Source organism: Onthophagus taurus, chromosome 5 (genome assembly GCF_036711975.1).
Source record: "Onthophagus taurus isolate NC chromosome 5, IU_Otau_3.0, whole genome shotgun sequence".
Taxonomy (NCBI): Eukaryota; Metazoa; Arthropoda; class Insecta; order Coleoptera; family Scarabaeidae; genus Onthophagus; species Onthophagus taurus.
In genome coordinates, this window is record NC_091970.1 from 2,321,863 (window position 1) to 2,339,968 (window position 18,106).

Below are 18,106 nucleotides of genomic sequence, written 5' to 3' on the forward strand. Positions count from 1 at the left end.
TTAAACAATGCATCTCCGTTTCAACCCCGATAAAAGAAAAATCAATCCCAACCCAATCTCCAATATCAATTTAAACCAGAATCAATACATGATATTTTTCTTTTCGTTTCCTTTGGAATTTAAATTTTTTTATAAAAAAAAACGAAATAAATAAGATCTAATCAACGGTTTAAAAGCAAACATTTTTTATTTTGATGTAATCCTGGCATTTTGATGAAACGCGCTATTTGACGTGATCCCGTTTATTTTATTCAGATTTCACACCTTTCTAAGTAATATGAACTCCTTTTCCCACCTACACCTTCATTCTTTACCCCGAAAAAAAGAAAGATTCCTTTCTTTTCTACTATTCCTATTTTTTTTTATTTTAATTTATAAATCGTATTGAATTCAACGTAACCTTTTAATATCCAAGTTAATTTCCGTTTACGTAAACTCGTCCAAAACAAACGGTGACCAACGAGTATTAAGTGGGTTTCGGGGGGCGAAGTTCGGGGTCTCAACAACGTCGCTGATGATGGTTAACTTCGAAGGCATGCCAAGTTCCTAATCCATTTGTGAGGGTTGCGAAATCAATTACTGGCTATTCGTAAGGTCGGAAGGACAGAGGAACGAACTGTTAAATAGAAATCAACCACCAAAACTGCAACAATAACCGAATCCATTTCAAATTGAATATAAAAGAAAAAATGTAATCTAACATTAACAATCTCTATTACAACTTTCTATTATTATAAATGTCCGCATTAAATTTCATTCAACAAAAACCAACCTAAACCAACACGTTATCTCTGCATAACTTTGCAGACCCATTGTGAATAATTTAATAATAACAGCGACAACTCGTATTTTGTATCCTCAATAAAAACAGCGTTCTCACCACAACAACCGTAAAATCATTTAGATCTTGTTCACTTATCTTAATAACAAAATTTTATATCTCTATTAATTCAGCATCTAAGTATAATTATGTATAAAAATGAAAAAATTATTATTTTGAGGTTATCTCCTTAATTATTGATTAAATCAAAAAATTTTCTTAACAATATTTGTTAAGAATTGCTTCAGGAACAGTGTTTGTTAAAACAATTTTTTTCTAACTTGAAATTTTAATTTCCCACTGAACAGTATGGTACAAAAATTAATATTTTTGAGGTTATATCCTTATTGTTGATTTAATCAAAAAATGTTGTTAACAAAATTTGTTTAGAATTACTTCAGGAGCAGTGTTTGTTAATACAATTTTTTGCTAACTTGAAATTTTAATTTCCCACTGAATAGTATGCTATCAAAATTAATTATCTCGATAATTATTGTTTCTATCAAAAAATATTTTAAATAAAATTTGTTTGAATTTCGATTTTAAATCAACTATCTTAATAAAAAATTTTTATATCTCTATTAATTCAGCATCTAAGTATAATTATGTATAAAAATGAAAAAATTATTATTTTGAGGTTATCTCCTTAATTATTGATTAAATCAAAAAATTTTATTAACAATATTTGTTAAGAATTGCTTCAGGAACAGTGTTTGTTAAAACAATTTTTTTCTAACTTGAAATTTTAATTTCCCACTGAACAGTATGGTACAAAAATTAATATTTTTGAGGTTATATCCTTATTGTTGATTTAATCAAAAAATGTTATTAACAAAATTTGTTTAGAATTACTTCAGGAGCAGTGTTTGTTAATACAATTTTTTGCTAACTTGAAATTTTAATTTCCCTCTGAATAGTATGCTATCAAAATTAATTATCTCGATAATTATTGTTTCTATCAAAAAATAGTTTAAATAAAATTTGTTTGAATTTCGATTTTGAATCAATTATTTTAATAAAAAATTTTTATATCTCTATTAATTCAGCATCTAAGTATAATTATGTATAAAAATGAAAAAATTATTATTTTGAGGTTATCTCCTTAATTATTGATTAAATCAAAAAATTTTATTAACAATATTTATTAAGAATTGCTTCAGGAACAGTGTTTGTTAAAACAATTTTTTTCTAACTTGAAATTTTAATTTCCCACTGAACAGTATGGTACAAAAATTAATATTTTTGAGGTTATATCCTTATTGTTGATTTAATCAAAAAATGTTGTTAACAAAATTTGTTTAGAATTACTTCAGGAGCAGTGTTTGTTAATACAATTTTTTGCTAACTTGAAATTTTAATTTCCCACTGAATAGTATGCTATCAAAATTAATTATCTCGATAATTATTGTTTCTATCAAAAAATATTTTAAATAAAATTTGTTTGAATTTCGATTTTAAATCAACTATCTTAATAAAAATTTTTTATATCTCTATTAATTCAGCATCTAAGTATAATTATGTATAAAAATGAAAAAATTATTATTTTGAGGTTATCTTTTTAATTATGGATTAAATCAAAAAAGATTGTTGACAAAGTTTGTTTAGAATTGTTTCAGGAACAATTTTTGTTAACACAATTTTTTTCTAACTTGAAATTTTAATTTCCCACTGAACAGTATGCTATAAAAATTAATATTTTTGAGGTTATATCTTTATTGTTGATTTAATCAAAAAAAAAATTTCATTCAACAAAAACCAACCTAAACCAACACGTTATCTCTGCATAACTTTGCAGACCCATTGTGAATAATTTAATAATAACAGCGACAACTCGTATTTTGTATCCTCAATAAAAACAGCGTTCTCACCACAACAACCGTAAAATCATTTAGTTCTTGTTCACGACAAAACCAAAACTATGATTTCCAATTGAACCTCTCCCAGATTGGATTTTATCAATTAAAAATAACCGAAATTGAAATTTCAGACCAAATTTAGCTTATTAACTATATTAAACTATATTGAACGATACTGAACAATAGTGAAATATGTACATTAATTGACGAAATTAATATTACGTTGAATTGTGGTCATTTGAATTGAAACAAACAGCTTTGATCAATTAATAATGAGGGTGATCAATGAAATGAATGGGGTGAATTTTGTAATTCGTATGATTTAAAAGAGTCGAGTTGGAAACGTTTAACAAGATTAAAGATAATAAACAGGTCGTTGGAAATGCGTTGGATTTTGGGGAAATGTCGGCTTAAAATGGTGTTTTAGTAGGTAGTTTACGGTTCGTTATTTATAAAACCTAGTGGTTATTACGATTTGGGTGAAATGGTAAAGTTCAACATTTTTCTCTACAGAATCCGTTTTTATACTTTAAATATCTTTTTTCTTTCCGAGAATTCGACTCTTCAAGTTCATTAATTTGACCTATATTCTAAAATAGAAGAAATTTAGACTAGTTTTAGTTGTTATCAGTGTTAGATTATTGTATATTTTTATTGAACTAAAACTAGAACTAACACGACCTAGAACTAGAATCATTCGGGTTTAGCCGTCTTGAGAGACGTGCGGCTAAACTCAAATGATTCTAGTTCTAGGTATAGTGCTTTAGCTATATACCCACTCTATGGAGGAAAGTAAAGGTGGTCTTCCTACCTAAAGGTGATAGGCGTTCAAACGCGGACCCCAAGGCGTACAGACCAATTAGCCTAACTTCATTTCTCCTCAAAGGGATGGAAAAGGTAATCGATCAATACCTAAGGAATGGAGTGCTTGTCACAAATCTACTCCACCCTAGCCAACATGCTTACCAGAAAGCAAAATCAACAATTACCGCTCTTCATGCTTTGACTAGCACCTTAGAGGAGGCAATTGCAACCAAAGAGATTACACCTCATATGAATCCATAGAGAAGGCTTTAAACGTAAAAGACATACATCCGTCGACAATCAAGTGGTGTATAGCCATGTTGAAAAGTCGGCAGATCACAGCCAGTCTGGGAGGCGAGTCGCTGACTATAAAGGCGCTAAGAGGATGTCCCTAAGGGGGAGTGTTATCACCTCTATTATGGTGCCTGGTAGTTGATGACTTGATGAACACCCTAACTAAAAACGGATTTAAGATACAAGGGTATGCTGATGACCTGGTAATCACAATCCGAGGTAAATATGATTCAATCATAACTCAGCTAATGCAGAAAGCCCTACTACTCACCAGTACTTGGTGCAGAAGCAATGGGCTCAGCATCAATCCCAATAAAATCGAAATAGTCCCTTTCACTCGGAGAAGGAAGCTACAAATAAAAGCACCCTCCATTGAAAGCAGAACTATTAACCTCAAAACAGAAACTAAATACCTAGGGGTAATACTTGACAGTAAACTAAACTGGAACTCACACTTAGATAAGGTGAGGAAAAAGGCCATCATGGCAAACCAGATCTGCCGCAGGCTCCTAGGAAGGAACTGGGGTCTCAAACCATGAATGGCTCATTGGGCCTACGTAGCAATAATCAGACCCATGGTCGCCTACGCCTCATTGGTTCGGTGGCCAAAAACAAAACATAAGACAGCTCAATAACAGCTGGCACAAATCCAGTCTTAACATAACGGGTGCAATGAGATCCTGTCCGACGGCTGCTTTGGAAGCCCTACTCGGTCTAACACCGCTCCACATATATATACAAAAGGAGGCAGCCTTAAGTGCCTTATCACTGAAAACAGTTTCTTCACTCAAGTTGATGCAGGGTAACCTCAGAGGACACCTCGAGATCCTCAAAGACCCATGTCTAAATCACCTGATTGAAATTAAAACGGACCTTATACCGACGAAATACAATTTCAACCAACCGTATAAGGTCATATTTAGTAGCAGGGATGATTGAGGCCTCAACTAAAAAGAGGAGCCCTAGCCTGGTACACCGATGCTTCAAAAACAGTAAGATCTGGAGTAGGCATGGGCATCAGTGGACCAAATAGCCACATCAAATTGCCCCTCAGCTCGGACTTAACAATTTTCCAAGCAGAAGTTCTTGCTATAAACTTCTGCACCGCTTTGAACCTACAGAAGGGACAAAAAGGTGCATCCATAAACATTTTCACAGACAGTCGGGCCGCCTTAAAGGCAATTCAGGCCTACACGCACTGATCAGAGAGTGCACCAACAACCTGAGAGAACTCGCTAGGGGCAATGATTGAGGGCAATGAGAAGGCCGACAAGCTGGCCAAAGAGGCAGCAAACACGCCCTTTATTGGACCCCAACCTGGATGTGGACTACAAAAAAGCCACCTAAAACAAATAATCAACACCTGGGAGGCTTCAAAGATAGCCTTACGCTGGAAAGAACTTCCAGGTCACAGACAAGCGAAGAGTATGATAACTCCGTCGCAAAACAAAACCAAAGAGGTTTTATGCCTCAGCAAAGGGGATCTAAGAACGCTCTCAGGCTACCTAACCGGCCATGTGCCCCTAAAATACCACCTCTTCCACATTGGACAAGCTGAGGATCAAACTTGTCGACTATGCAACGACGAGTCAGAAACTGCTGAACATATACTGTGCAATTGCGTCGCCAGAGGCACAACGTCTTCGGTAAAACTCCTACCGACATAAAGGTTCAAGACCTCAGGACAATACTAAGGTTCATTAAGGACCTACATTTGCCCTAAACCTTTGGAGGGCTAAAGTTACAATAGATCTTATAGGTCGCGGTAACGAGAGGGGCCGCCCTCCTCAGCCCGGCAGCAATAATAATAATAATAATAATAATCTAGTTATTAGTGTTAGTTCTATATAGTAACAGTGCTAGTGTAAAACTAGAACTAGAATCATTCGGGTTTAGCCGTCTTTAGAGACGTGCGGCTAAACCTGAATGATTCTAGTTTTAATATTCATTTTTGTTTTCTTTTCACGTGGGTAATTCAATTAAACAAATTTTGCACTTAAAGGTGAAATGTGTTTATTATCACTCTACCGGTTTCGCTCCTTTCGGAGCATCTTCAGGAGTTCCTAAAATTATTAATTTTACAACACTTTCTATCATTATATAATTTTACATTTTAACTTACGTCAATTTTTTGAACAACTAAACATGTATGTGATATTTTATTGAATTAATTCACTATTAAAATGTTAATCTCTAAACATGTTGTGCTATCATACATCCCTTTTTATTATATTTTAGGTTATGTTGAAACTGTCAATGGTATATTTTCTATTTTAATGTTGGTAATCTGTCAAATGTGATTGTCGTGTATTGAATTTAAACTTTCTTGTTTTGAATAGGTTGACTTTCAACAGGTTAAAATGAGGTATTACAACATAAACAGTTAGTACGACCAACAACATCATAGAGTACCGAAGAACTAAACTAAAATTTAAACAACAACTCCAACACATCCTATTCCTACCTTTGATTATATATAATATGGATTGAGCCAACGAGAGAGATAGCTTGCGCAAGGTGATCGAACCGAGATAGACATAGAAGCGTACTGACATATAATGGGCGTGCGTTAATTTTGGCGGTAAATTTAAAACAAAATTAATAAATGAAAAAAGAAAAAAAAAGAAAATAAAATTTCCTTATTATTTATAATACTTACAGGTGATGTGAAACTGTATTATCGCGAACTTTGCACACGAAACAATACATTTTTAAACATAACGGTGTGACTGGCTGTGACACAACAAAACGATAAACGTCAAATGGAAGAGGTTTGACACTTTTGTGCGCATGCGCCCGTCTGTTTAGTACACTTTCACATTATCGCTTTCCATCTGCGTCTATTCACCTTGAGCCACATTTTTGTTAGTAGATATATTCAGTTAGCTCAATCCATATTATATATAATCAAAGATTCCTACGAACATGTTTAGAAGAAGAACTGAAACCAAAATTTGCTAGACATAAATTTTCAAAACATCTAAAACAAGATTTGATTCAGAAAATCATGACAAAAGATATAAAAACAGAAGTAAAAAGCATTATTCTATAATTAACGACATCAATATCCAACTATACTATACATACCAAGAATTAACTATCACTTTACACTTCGAAGAAATAGAAGAAATAATAGTAAACATAGAACAAACACAGAAGGAGAAGTTGTTCCGAGAATGGGAAAAGAAAGACAAAAAATTGAAACAACTTCGAGAAGAACAAAGAATAGGAGAAGAATAGGAATACGACATCAACAAGAGAGAATTTAACAACACATAAATTTCATAAAAGAGTTACAAATATGTCAAAGACACCGTTTAATCAAAACGAAATGAATTTACTAGAAAAAGGACTGAAATATTCCATATATAAAACAACCAACCTCAGAAAAACAGCATTAGAGAGGAGCTACGAGAGGACTGCCAAAAGAAGAAGAAATACACAAAACCTTACAACAAATACTAATGAAAGAAGAAACTAAAATAACAAAAAGGAAGAAAAAGAACAACGAAAAAATAGAAAAGAAAAGGAAAAATGAAGAAAAGACATTGAAAACCATCGAAGAGAAAATAGAAAAAAATGATTTAATCTTTACTAAGGGCGATAAAAGTGCAGGTTTAGTCATTTTGGATAAGATAAATTATATAGAAAAAACCGAAAAATTCCTTAACGATAACAATTTCATAAAAACCCTAAAAAATCCTACTAACTCCTTCCATGAAAAAGTCAAGAAAATAATAAACAATAGTAAAACTACTTTAACGAAATATGGCAGAAATGTAAGATCAATCATCCCAATGAACCCGAAAATACCTAGATTGTATGCATAAACAGAACATGCCCATAAGACCAATAATAACCAGCAGTACTTACAAAATATCAAAATTTCTAATAGACATTTTCAAAACAAATATTAACTTCCAACCAACACACACTATTCGGAATAGATCAGAAATAATAACAGAACTGAGCACAATGTCACTGCCAAAAGATTTTATTATTCTATCCTTCGACATCGTCAACCTGTATACCAACATCCCCACCAGACAAACATTGAATATTATTAAAGACATTCTATCACATAACATAACAGACCTAAATGATCGTAATAACATTTTCAACCTATTCGAGAACAGTTTACAACAAAATTTCTGCAAATTCAATAATAATATATATTCATACGAAGAGGGTTTACCAATAGGGACTCCTTTGAGCAGTTTGATCTCTGACGTATTTCTAAATGAGATGGAAACTAAACTTATAATTAATAAAGATAATAATCCATATTTTGAAAACATAAAATTTTGGAAAAGGTATGTAGATGACATACTAGTCATTGTTAATACTAAAGACAACAACACTATAAACAAGATTCATAAATATATTAACTCAATACACAGCAAGATACAATTTACGTGCAGAAAACCAATACAGACAGATGCAGTCATATCCTACGACTCATATCACTGTAACGCACATAAACTAGCTGCTTTTAGATCACACATACATAGAGCATACAATTCAAAAATGAACACAGAAAACCTTACCACCGAAATAAATACAATCTACCAAGTTGCGAAAAATAATAACTTCCCAACTTACATAATAAATAATATTATAAACAAACAACAGAAAAAACAAAAAATGATTAATTGTACCACTCTAAAGAATCAACACAATGAAGATCAAAGTATTTATTATAGAGCTATAACATTCCAAGGCAACATATCCAATAAAATAAAACAGAGTTTAAAACAATATAATATAAATCTTAATTTCAAACCAAATAAAACATCAGAAAGAATGCTTATAAACAATAAGGACAAAATAAATAAACTAGACGATAATGGTGCGTACAGGGTGTCCCAATTTCGATGTCCGCATAGGCTATCTCCGAAACTAAAAGAGATAGAAAAAAAGTAGCTTACATGTCATGATCTCGTTTTTCGAGAAAATGCTAATGCCGAAAACTCCGAACAGCTATCGTCTTTTGTTTTCGCCCTATCGGCAAAAACTGAAAATTTTACAAAAACGACAATCGCGAATATCTTACTTATTATCAAAGATGGAGTATTATAAATAAAACATTATATGGGCAACTTTTTACGAAGAATTCAGTGGCGTAGGTAGAATTTTTTTCCCATTTTTATTTTCGAGATTTTAGACGTAACTTTATTTTTTTAAATGGAAACCATAGTTGGCTATGACTTAAAATAATTTGTTATTTTCTTCTGATAACAAATATATATAGTTTGTGGGGTATATTTCTTATAGTTATTGAATAATTTACAAAAATTCATTTTGTTCCATCTAAATCTAATGTATGTATTTAAAAGTTAATGTTGTTATGGTGATAACCATACCATGAGGGAAAGCATTGTTTCCAATTATTGCCAAGTTTGTAGCAAGGACAGTAGAATCTAACAGGACTGCTACATCCATTGTATTTTTGTAGTCGACTACGGGTTGGTTGCCCGCACTCTACGTCACACTATTTGCCACGCCTGATAACTGTCTATGTTTTTAGAGGTTATATGATAGACATTAATACCTCTAAAAACATAAAACTTCAAAACTAATATGAATACGTCTAGGATATAACCTCTAAAAACACACAGCAAACGCATAGACCATAACAACAGCTAGGCGTGGAAAATGGTGTGACGTAGTTTGCGGGTAGGCTGTCACAACAATGGATGTAGCAGTCCTGTTAGATTTTACTGTCCTTGAGTTTGTAGTAGTATTTAAAAATTCACTAACAACTCTGGCATTATGTGCTGGTGCTCCGTCATATTGAAAATATATCATTTGAGACATATTTAGTGGCAAATTGTCGTCCAAAGGCTCAATGTGCTGCCTTAATATATTGAGGTATTTCCCTGAGTTTAAGTTTTTATGGTAGATACTATATGCCAAAATTCTATTATCTAAAAGGGCACACCATACATTGAACCCCAATCTTCTTTGAACACTCAGAGACTTCATCGGTCCAGATTACATTTTGAACAAACAGCAGATTATTTAATTTTTTTAAATATCATCTACAAAATTCTAATTTTCGATTGACATCTCCGGCACGTAAATAATGAGTTAGCCCCGCTTTGTATGGTTTATACTTATTTTTCTTTCATATTCGGGAGCAGCGGCTTTTGGGTCAGACGTCTTGTTGCAATTTCTCTTGCAGGTCATTTTGGTATGTTTTTGTATGTGGTTTGGGGAAGAACCACATATCTATTAACTTTTCTGCTGACCGGCCGAAGGTTCGTACGTGCGGTTGTCTTCTTTCTGGATATCTTGTGAAATAAAACTCCGCGGCTAACGTCGCATTCTTATCTGATAACATATAGCATTCCATCATGTTACATTTTTCATAATTTTCGAAGTTCATTGTAAAGTTTTATTCAGTTTTGTTATACTTTGACACTTAACACGCTGGTGCATAATGCCAGCACATAATGCCAAAGTTGATATCGAATTTTTAAATACAAACTTTGGCAATTATTTGATACATTATGTTGCATCATAGTATGTATGGTTATCACCATAGCAACATTAACTTTTAAATACATACATTAGTTTTAGACAGAACAAAATGAATTTTTGTTAATTATTCAATAACCATAAGAAATATACCCTACAAACTATATATATTTGATATCAGAAGAAAATAACAAATTATTTTAAGTCATAGCCAACTATGGTTTCTATTTAAAAAAATAAAGTTACGTCTAAAATCTCGAAAATAAAAGATGGGAAAAAAATTCTACGTACGCCACTGAATTTTTCGTAAAAAGTAGCCCATATAATGTTTTATTTATAATACTCCATCTTTGATAATAAGTGAGATATTTGCGAATGTCGTTTTTGCAAAATTTTCAGTTTTTGCCGATAGGGCGAAAACAAAAGACGATAGCTGTTCGGAGTTTTCGGCATTAGCATTTTCTCGAAAAACGAGATCATGACATGTAAGCTACTTTTTTTCTATCTCTTTTAGTTTCGGAGATAGCCTATGCGGACATCGAAATTGGGACACCCTGTACATACTAGAGTGCGACACTTGTAAAGCAGCGTACATTGGAGAAACAGGCAGAAGCCTTAGAAAAAGAATAAGAAAACATAAACACAAAAATAACTCCAACTTCGGAAATCACTTAACATTTAACTCAAAACATGAATTTAACGAATATCATATCAATAAAAGTTACTATTTAGAAATAATGGAAAACTATGAAATTAATAAATTCCTCAACAACTGCCTTGATGTAACATACCTAAACGAACAAATTATACCTACAAGAAGACCACTATATACCTATCTCAAACAACCATACACACCTCCACGAAAACCTCCCGAACTCTAAAAATAGCTACTCTCTCTGTACCATCATATTTTCAGTGTGTTTGATGTGGGAGTTAATGTGTTTATGTTGTAATACCTCATTTTAACCTGTTGAAAGTCAACCTATTCAAAACAAGAAAGTTTAAATTCGATACACGACAATCACATTTGACAGATTACCAACATTAAAATAGAAAATATACCATTGACAGTTTCAACATAACCTAAAATATAATAAAAAGTGATGTATGATAGCACATATTTAGAGATTAACATTTTAATAGCGAATTAATTCAATAAAATATCACATACATGTTTAGTTGTTCAAAAAATTGACGTAAGTTAAAATGTAAAATTATATAATAATAGAAAGTGTTGTAAAATTAATAACTTTAGGAACTCCTGAAGATGCTCCGAAAGGAGCGAAACCGGTAGAGTGATAATAAACACATTTCACCTTTAAGTGCAAAATTTGTTTAATTGAATTCTAGTTTTAGGTGTAGTGTTAGTTCTAGTGATAGTGCTAGTGTAAAACTAGAACCAACACTAGACCGAGAACTAGAAACATTCGAGTTTAGCCGTTTTAAGAGACGTTCGGCTAAACCTGAATATTTCTAGTTCTAGATCTAGTATTAGTTCTAACGATAGTGATTCTTTGTTGATTCTAGTGAATAGATATTTATTTTTGGAGTCCAATTTCCTTCGAAATTCAATGAAATACATATTTCAAACATTTTATTTTCGCAATTTTCTTCATGTTTAAATGTACACCAACAAATTTTCTTATTTATAGTATAAATTAGAATTCTCTTAAAGCAAGATGCTTAATGGAACCTGCAGAATTTACTAATGCGGCGACAGGAAACCGCACGCCAGAAGGAAATTTCTAATTCCAACGAGGCAACAACCCTAAGGGCGTCTTATTCTCAATTTTCCATGCCCGAAAACGCCAAGTAATTTCTCGTCAACGACACACCCACGGAAATTTAAACCGTCTTTTAGTGTGTTTCAAATCTCAACTATTTATGGCGTAATTTTATTTTGCAAATTTAAGCCGTCGTAAATCTGGTGTTGTCTTTAGACCAAAAACACCTTATCTGTTATATAAAAAAGAACGCGCGGATTTCAAGTTTTCCTTTTCTTTGTTTCTTTCGAAGGCAATTTTATCTAAGAGTGTCATAGGTCAAAAAAGAAACAAAAAAAAAAAAAGAAAAAGAGGGAGTCGCCATAATTAGGGCTCTTTTAGACACCTTTTACAGTAAAGATCCCGATTGCAACCTTTTTATCCCCTCGAAAAAGAATGTAGAGATCATCTTAGCTCTTGCGAAACAGCAATTAACTTCTTTGAAAGGATTTTATAATTTCTATTAATGATTAATTTTTTTTTCTTTTCAGAAAACCAAAGTAAACGATGCGTAATTCGATTTTATGCATCAGTTTAATAATCGTCGCTTTAAATTTTTGCGCCGGTGAAGAGAAACGAGCTCCGACCGGATTCACCGCTTTGCGGGGCAAAAAAAATCCAACCGAATATGTGCTCGATGATGTTGCGGCGAATTATAAGAAACTTTTTGATTCGAAGACATCGGACGCCGAAAATTGGGCGCCTTCCTTATTATGGTTTGATCTCCCTTATTACAAAAGGGTTCCTTCTGGTTTCTTCGGATTACGCGGAAAAAAATACTTCGATTTGCCCCTTGAGGAAACAAATAAGCGCATCCCAACCGGTTTCTTCGGAATGAGAGGAAAGAGATACTTCGACGATGAAGATTTGGATGAATCATACAACAAAAGGATTCCATCTGGATTTTGGGGAATGAGAGGGAAACGATTTTATAATTTGATTTTTGATGATATACAAAGAGCTCCTGATAGTAGATTTTTTGGGATTAGAGGAAAACGCCAACCGAACACAAAGAGCTTTTTTGGGATGAGAGGAAAGAAATACGATGTTAGAGGAAAATTCGTTGGGGTTCGAGGAAAAAAATCGATGGAAAATTTAGTTCCGGATCTTTTCGACGATGATTCTTCATCAAGATACGACGATCTCGATTTGAATCAATTGATGTATATCTTGTCGCAATACGAAAGAAATTAATCGATTATTACAAAATTTCTTTTTTAATTTACAATAACGAGACTTTTTCTATTTTTGGCTGGGTGGAAAAAGTCGCAATAATAATAAAATAAACTTGTTATTATCTCTGTGTAACTTACATATCATGTGTGAAGGTAATAATAAATAATTAAAAAAAAATAAAGATGTGATGAAAAATATAAAAAATCAGATTTTAAAAAATAAAATGATCTATCTCCTTGTATAATAATAAATTGTGTAAATTAGATTCCATTTAGAATATTATCAATAAATATATATATATGTTTAAAAATTAATTTGAGTTTTATTTCGTTTAATTCCAATAATAATTAAATTAAAAATAATTGATATCGAATTGAAACGTTTATATCCATTTCACTTTGAAAACAATGTAACATTAACGTCACAACACATTACAAAGCTTGTTTTAGCTCGATTCAGTTTTGAACACAAAAGAATTTGAACAGCCGGGCAGATATTTTCCCTGAACAAGCATTATCCCTGTGACGTATGCAATATTAGCACAATATTTCATTGTGCACTATTTACAAAGAAAATAATGATTCGACATTTCATAATTTATTTACAATAAATTATGGGTCTCATTTAAGTTGTTCGTATTTAAGGTTATGTAGTGTATGGTAATTTACTTCTGAATTTAAATTAAATTATTCTGAGGAGTTCAATTTAGATTCGGGATGTACTTCGAATTTTCAAATAATTAAATTATTTTAAATATCCTGCATTTTTCTCTCAAAATTTGTTTAATCCAAATCGATCATATTTTATTATTCCGCGATCAATTAATCAATGAATAAGTGAAATTAATAGATCAATAAACGAGTTTTAATATCGTTTACACTTAAAATTAGTTTAAAATTGATAAAAACTTACCCAAAAGAATTAAAACTTGAGAACAATCAAATTAAAACTAACTGTCAATCGAATTGTCAGAAATAATTAGCTGCAACTTCAGAGTTGTTCATAATTTAGTATTAAAATTAAATACTGTTTTTATTTTGCGCTTAAAATTAAACGAAATTAATTAATTTTAATGATTTATATTAATTTTAAAAAAATTTGAAACTATTTGTTATTAATTAAATAATTTTAAATAAATTTATTAAGTTGCGCCATCTATTAATAGATTTACAAACTATTATCAGAAATTTTGCAAGAATACTTTAATTAATTGAATTATTTAAATAAAATAGATATTAATTAACCATTATACTGGGAATTTCATAGAACTCGCAATATATGAATTCAATAACCATAATTACGAAACTTATTTTACTAATATAATAATATAACTTATTTTTACTAATGTTACATTTGCACTGTTATTAGAACTAACATTAGACCTAGAACTAGAATCATTTGAGTTTAACCGCACGTCTCTAAAGATGGCTAAACCCGATTTAAATTAAAAATTTAAAGTAATCTTTGTAAAAATTAGAAATTATAAAGCTATTTTTACCTAAATCCGATTTTAGCGCCATCTCTATTTAGTGCTCAGTTTTAATAGTTTAATATTTATTTCTAACGCTTTTCAACATGAGAAAATTAATTATTAATTAATTAAACCATATTTATAATCAATTGCATAATTAATTTTCTTTATTAACATCTTAAAAATTCAATAAAAATTTTAAGACATTGATATTTGGAGCGCCATCTCGGTTTATTGTTGCGTAATAACATAATATTTGTGATTTACTGTCACCACCTTTATCATCTTCCCATTTTCATCATAATAAGATGATTATTTGGTGGAAATAATCATCTTATTACGTTTTTATACGAAATATATTTTAATTTAATTCAGAATTATATTTACTTAATGTCGCCTCTTAGCGCCATCTCTGTTTAGCGTTCAGTTTTAACGAGCGGATTATTTTTATCGCGTCTAACTAATGTTAACCAACATTTATTAACAATACATAAAAAAATTAATTATTAATTAATTAAAAAGCTTTATAATTAATTTTCTTTATTAACAACGATAATTTTTAATGATATTGAAATTTTGAGCGCCATTTCGGTTCAGCGTTATGTACTGACATGAAAGTGTCGCCATCTTTTGCGTTTTCCCATTTTAATCAAAATATTCTAATTTTGGTGAAAATAATCATCAAACTATCCATTTTACCACATTTTATTCGTGTTCGTTGTGGTTTTTACGTTTTGGTAAGTGATTTTTTAATTTACACAAAATTTTCGTCACTTTCTTAGTTTATTCTTAGTTCAGTTTTTCTCATGCTTTTATTTTATCGCCACCATATTTATCATCTTATTTTAACATTCAAATTTCGACAAAAATTAAGTGTATTATCTATTTATAAGTGATATTATATATATTATTTAGATTACATATAAAATATGATTACATAAAGATTCCTGTATTATCGGCACCCAATTTGACAGGTAAATTAGGTTGCCTAATTTAATTTTTGATAACGCATATTTTAAATGAAAACTGAGTGAATTAATTTTACATTACAATTTGATATTGCGACAACTCGTTCTTTTGATTGAAATTGAAAATTTCGCTTGCGGTCGCATTCATATGGGTGCAAATTTATTATAACAAAAGATTAATGCATCAATGCCCTGTCATATATCACAGCTAATTTCAATTCAATTAAATTTCGAGGACCACGCTTCGTATATTGTATATATCGGAATTGTATCCGGGAGGGATTGTTATTCAAAATCGTCAGTCGATCAACTGAAATATACGCGTAAATATGACAGTGGGGGCTATTTTCCCGGTAAAACTGGATTTATTTAGCTTTAAAAATTTTAAATTGATTTTTTTACCATCTCATTATTATTATTTTCTGTTGAGGAAATTAGTTGAAAATAACCCGAGGCTTAAAAATCAACTTTTAATTGACACTGACGTTACAGAAAATTTAATCAACCTCAAACGAGTTTGTAAACTTAAATTAGCGTCAGTTATGAGCAAAAAAAAATAAAAACTAAAATCAATTTTTAAATTCTCTAATTTTTTTTTTTAATTTTGTTATTTGTGACTGAATCGAAGCGTAACGGGCAGTTTTAAACCGCGCTGGACATCATTGGTGACGCGAATTGTATTAATTAAAACCAAAACAACTAAAAAAAAAATAAAGTTCGAATGGAATTTCACGCGCTCGAATCCCTCGCGTCGTCCATCGTTTTGTTGTAAAACATTTCTGTTTCGATCGATTTAACATAAACGGTCTATTTATTTCCGGTCCGAACCCGTCACCGTTCAACATAAAAGTGCGCACACGAACATACCGCTAAATTTCAACGATTACACGTTTAAATCGTGTCTATATTTGCGGTTCTGTTGTTGTTGTTGTTGTTCTTGGTGTTTTCAGTTTTGTGGAAAATACTAAAATATAGTGAAATTCCCCTAACTCGAATCGCTAAGGGAGCGGAAGAAACTTCGAGTTAGGAAGAATTCGAGTTAAAGCAAAATTAGTTGAATTTCATCTCTAAAGAAAATAATTAGGAATGTACTTTTCTAATACGTATAATATTTAACGTTTAAACTACTTCAATAAAAATATGTAACAATCTAGCGCTGCATAACAAAAAAAAGTTGCCTTACAGAACGAATTCAAATAGTTTATTCTTTGGAAAATTCGACTCTAATTTCTTTATTCAAATTAATTCTGATATATTCTCTTACGTTTAAAGGTTATTTTTAAGAAATAACAATAAAACGAGTTAAATCCGTTCTGTAAATTTTTCTTTGTAAAAATCAGATGGGACCAATTTCGAAACGCGGTACACAGCGATGAATTTTGCACAGAATGCGCAAAGGGATCAGGGCCCCCGAATGTGTCCAACCGAGGCCCCATTAATATCCCCTCCGTTCCCTACCCGGAAACATAATTCATTATATGCAAAAATTCCCTCGGGACGTTGCAAAGAGCAATAACTGGGGGATTATTATTTTATTACTCCTAGTTGTGGTTACATTTTTTTTAATAACTCACACCCTCTTTTTTTCGTCCTACTAAACGATTTTGAACAATAAAAATGATTTATTAAATGATTTAAATCGCAAATTATTTTTTAATTAAAGCAAGAAGAAAAACATTAAAAACGATATTTCATATCATTCATTCCATGACTTCTGTCAAATATGACATTTACAACTCAAAATCCTTGTACCAACTTTACATGATCACCAACTTGGAATTTCAAAGGTTTCCATTTTTGCGTATTACCACATCTATTGTGACATATTTCTAATCATCATTAAAAATCCTTTAAAATGAGTACAAACACGATACATTTATCTTCAATATTAATGAAGATATGGTCAACTTCCGGTTAGAAATGTAAATGTAAAATTTGACATATTTGTGATCTTCATTAAAAACACTTTAAAATGAATCCAAACATGATAGGTTTAACTTCAATATTACCCGAGATATAAGCAACTTCCGGTTTTAAATGTCAATGTCATTTTGACATATTCTTAAATTTACAAACTGTCTTAAAATGTATCACAAAAAAGGAAATATAAGAAGAAAACTTAAAAATTAAAGTTGGTATTAATATTTAAAAGTTATTTTGCTAACTTCAGGTTTGACATTTTTTATTCAAACTTTTTTGTTTATCAAAATAAAAGCGTCATGTTTGGGCTCATTTGAAAGGTTATTTAATAAGGATTATAAATACATCAAAATTAAAATTGACATTAACACCATGAAGTTGTCAAACTTTGGTTTGACATGTTAACCTCAATTTTGGCGTATTTGTAATCGTCATTAAGAATCCTTTGAAATGAGTGCCAACACGACATATTTAATTTCAATATTAATGAAATTATTGTCAATTTCCGGTTTGAAATGTCAACCTCAATTTTGACATATTCGTAATTTTATCAA

The 18,106-nt window shown here is 31.1% G+C and overlaps 1 protein-coding gene and 3 long non-coding RNA genes across 4 annotated transcripts in view; 2 read left to right on the forward strand and 2 right to left on the reverse strand.

Moving 5' to 3' along the window:
• The window catches only part of LOC111426529 (Tachykinin), a 32,970-nt gene extending 19,463 nt beyond the window's left edge, over positions 1 to 13,507 (forward strand). The window contains exon 2 of the mRNA XM_071196191.1: positions 12,509 to 13,507. Coding sequence (XP_071052292.1) covers positions 12,525 to 13,211 — 687 coding nt within the window. The 5' untranslated portion in view covers positions 12,509 to 12,524 and the 3' untranslated portion in view covers positions 13,212 to 13,507. The remainder of the gene's footprint in view (positions 1 to 12,508) is intronic.
• Positions 164 to 14,147, reverse strand: LOC139429882 (uncharacterized). The gene is made up of 2 exons (XR_011640474.1): positions 14,106 to 14,147; positions 164 to 643 (listed from the first exon to the last, which is right to left on the reverse strand). It is a non-coding gene; the product is annotated as an uncharacterized lncRNA (long non-coding RNA).
• LOC139429717 (uncharacterized) lies at positions 5,771 to 5,935 on the reverse strand. The gene is made up of 2 exons (XR_011640266.1): positions 5,897 to 5,935; positions 5,771 to 5,837 (listed from the first exon to the last, which is right to left on the reverse strand). It is a non-coding gene; the product is annotated as an uncharacterized lncRNA (long non-coding RNA).
• LOC139429864 (uncharacterized) lies at positions 11,388 to 11,576 on the forward strand. The gene is made up of 2 exons (XR_011640448.1): positions 11,388 to 11,450; positions 11,510 to 11,576. It is a non-coding gene; the product is annotated as an uncharacterized lncRNA (long non-coding RNA).
• Positions 14,148 to 18,106: the final 3,959 nt, after the last annotated feature.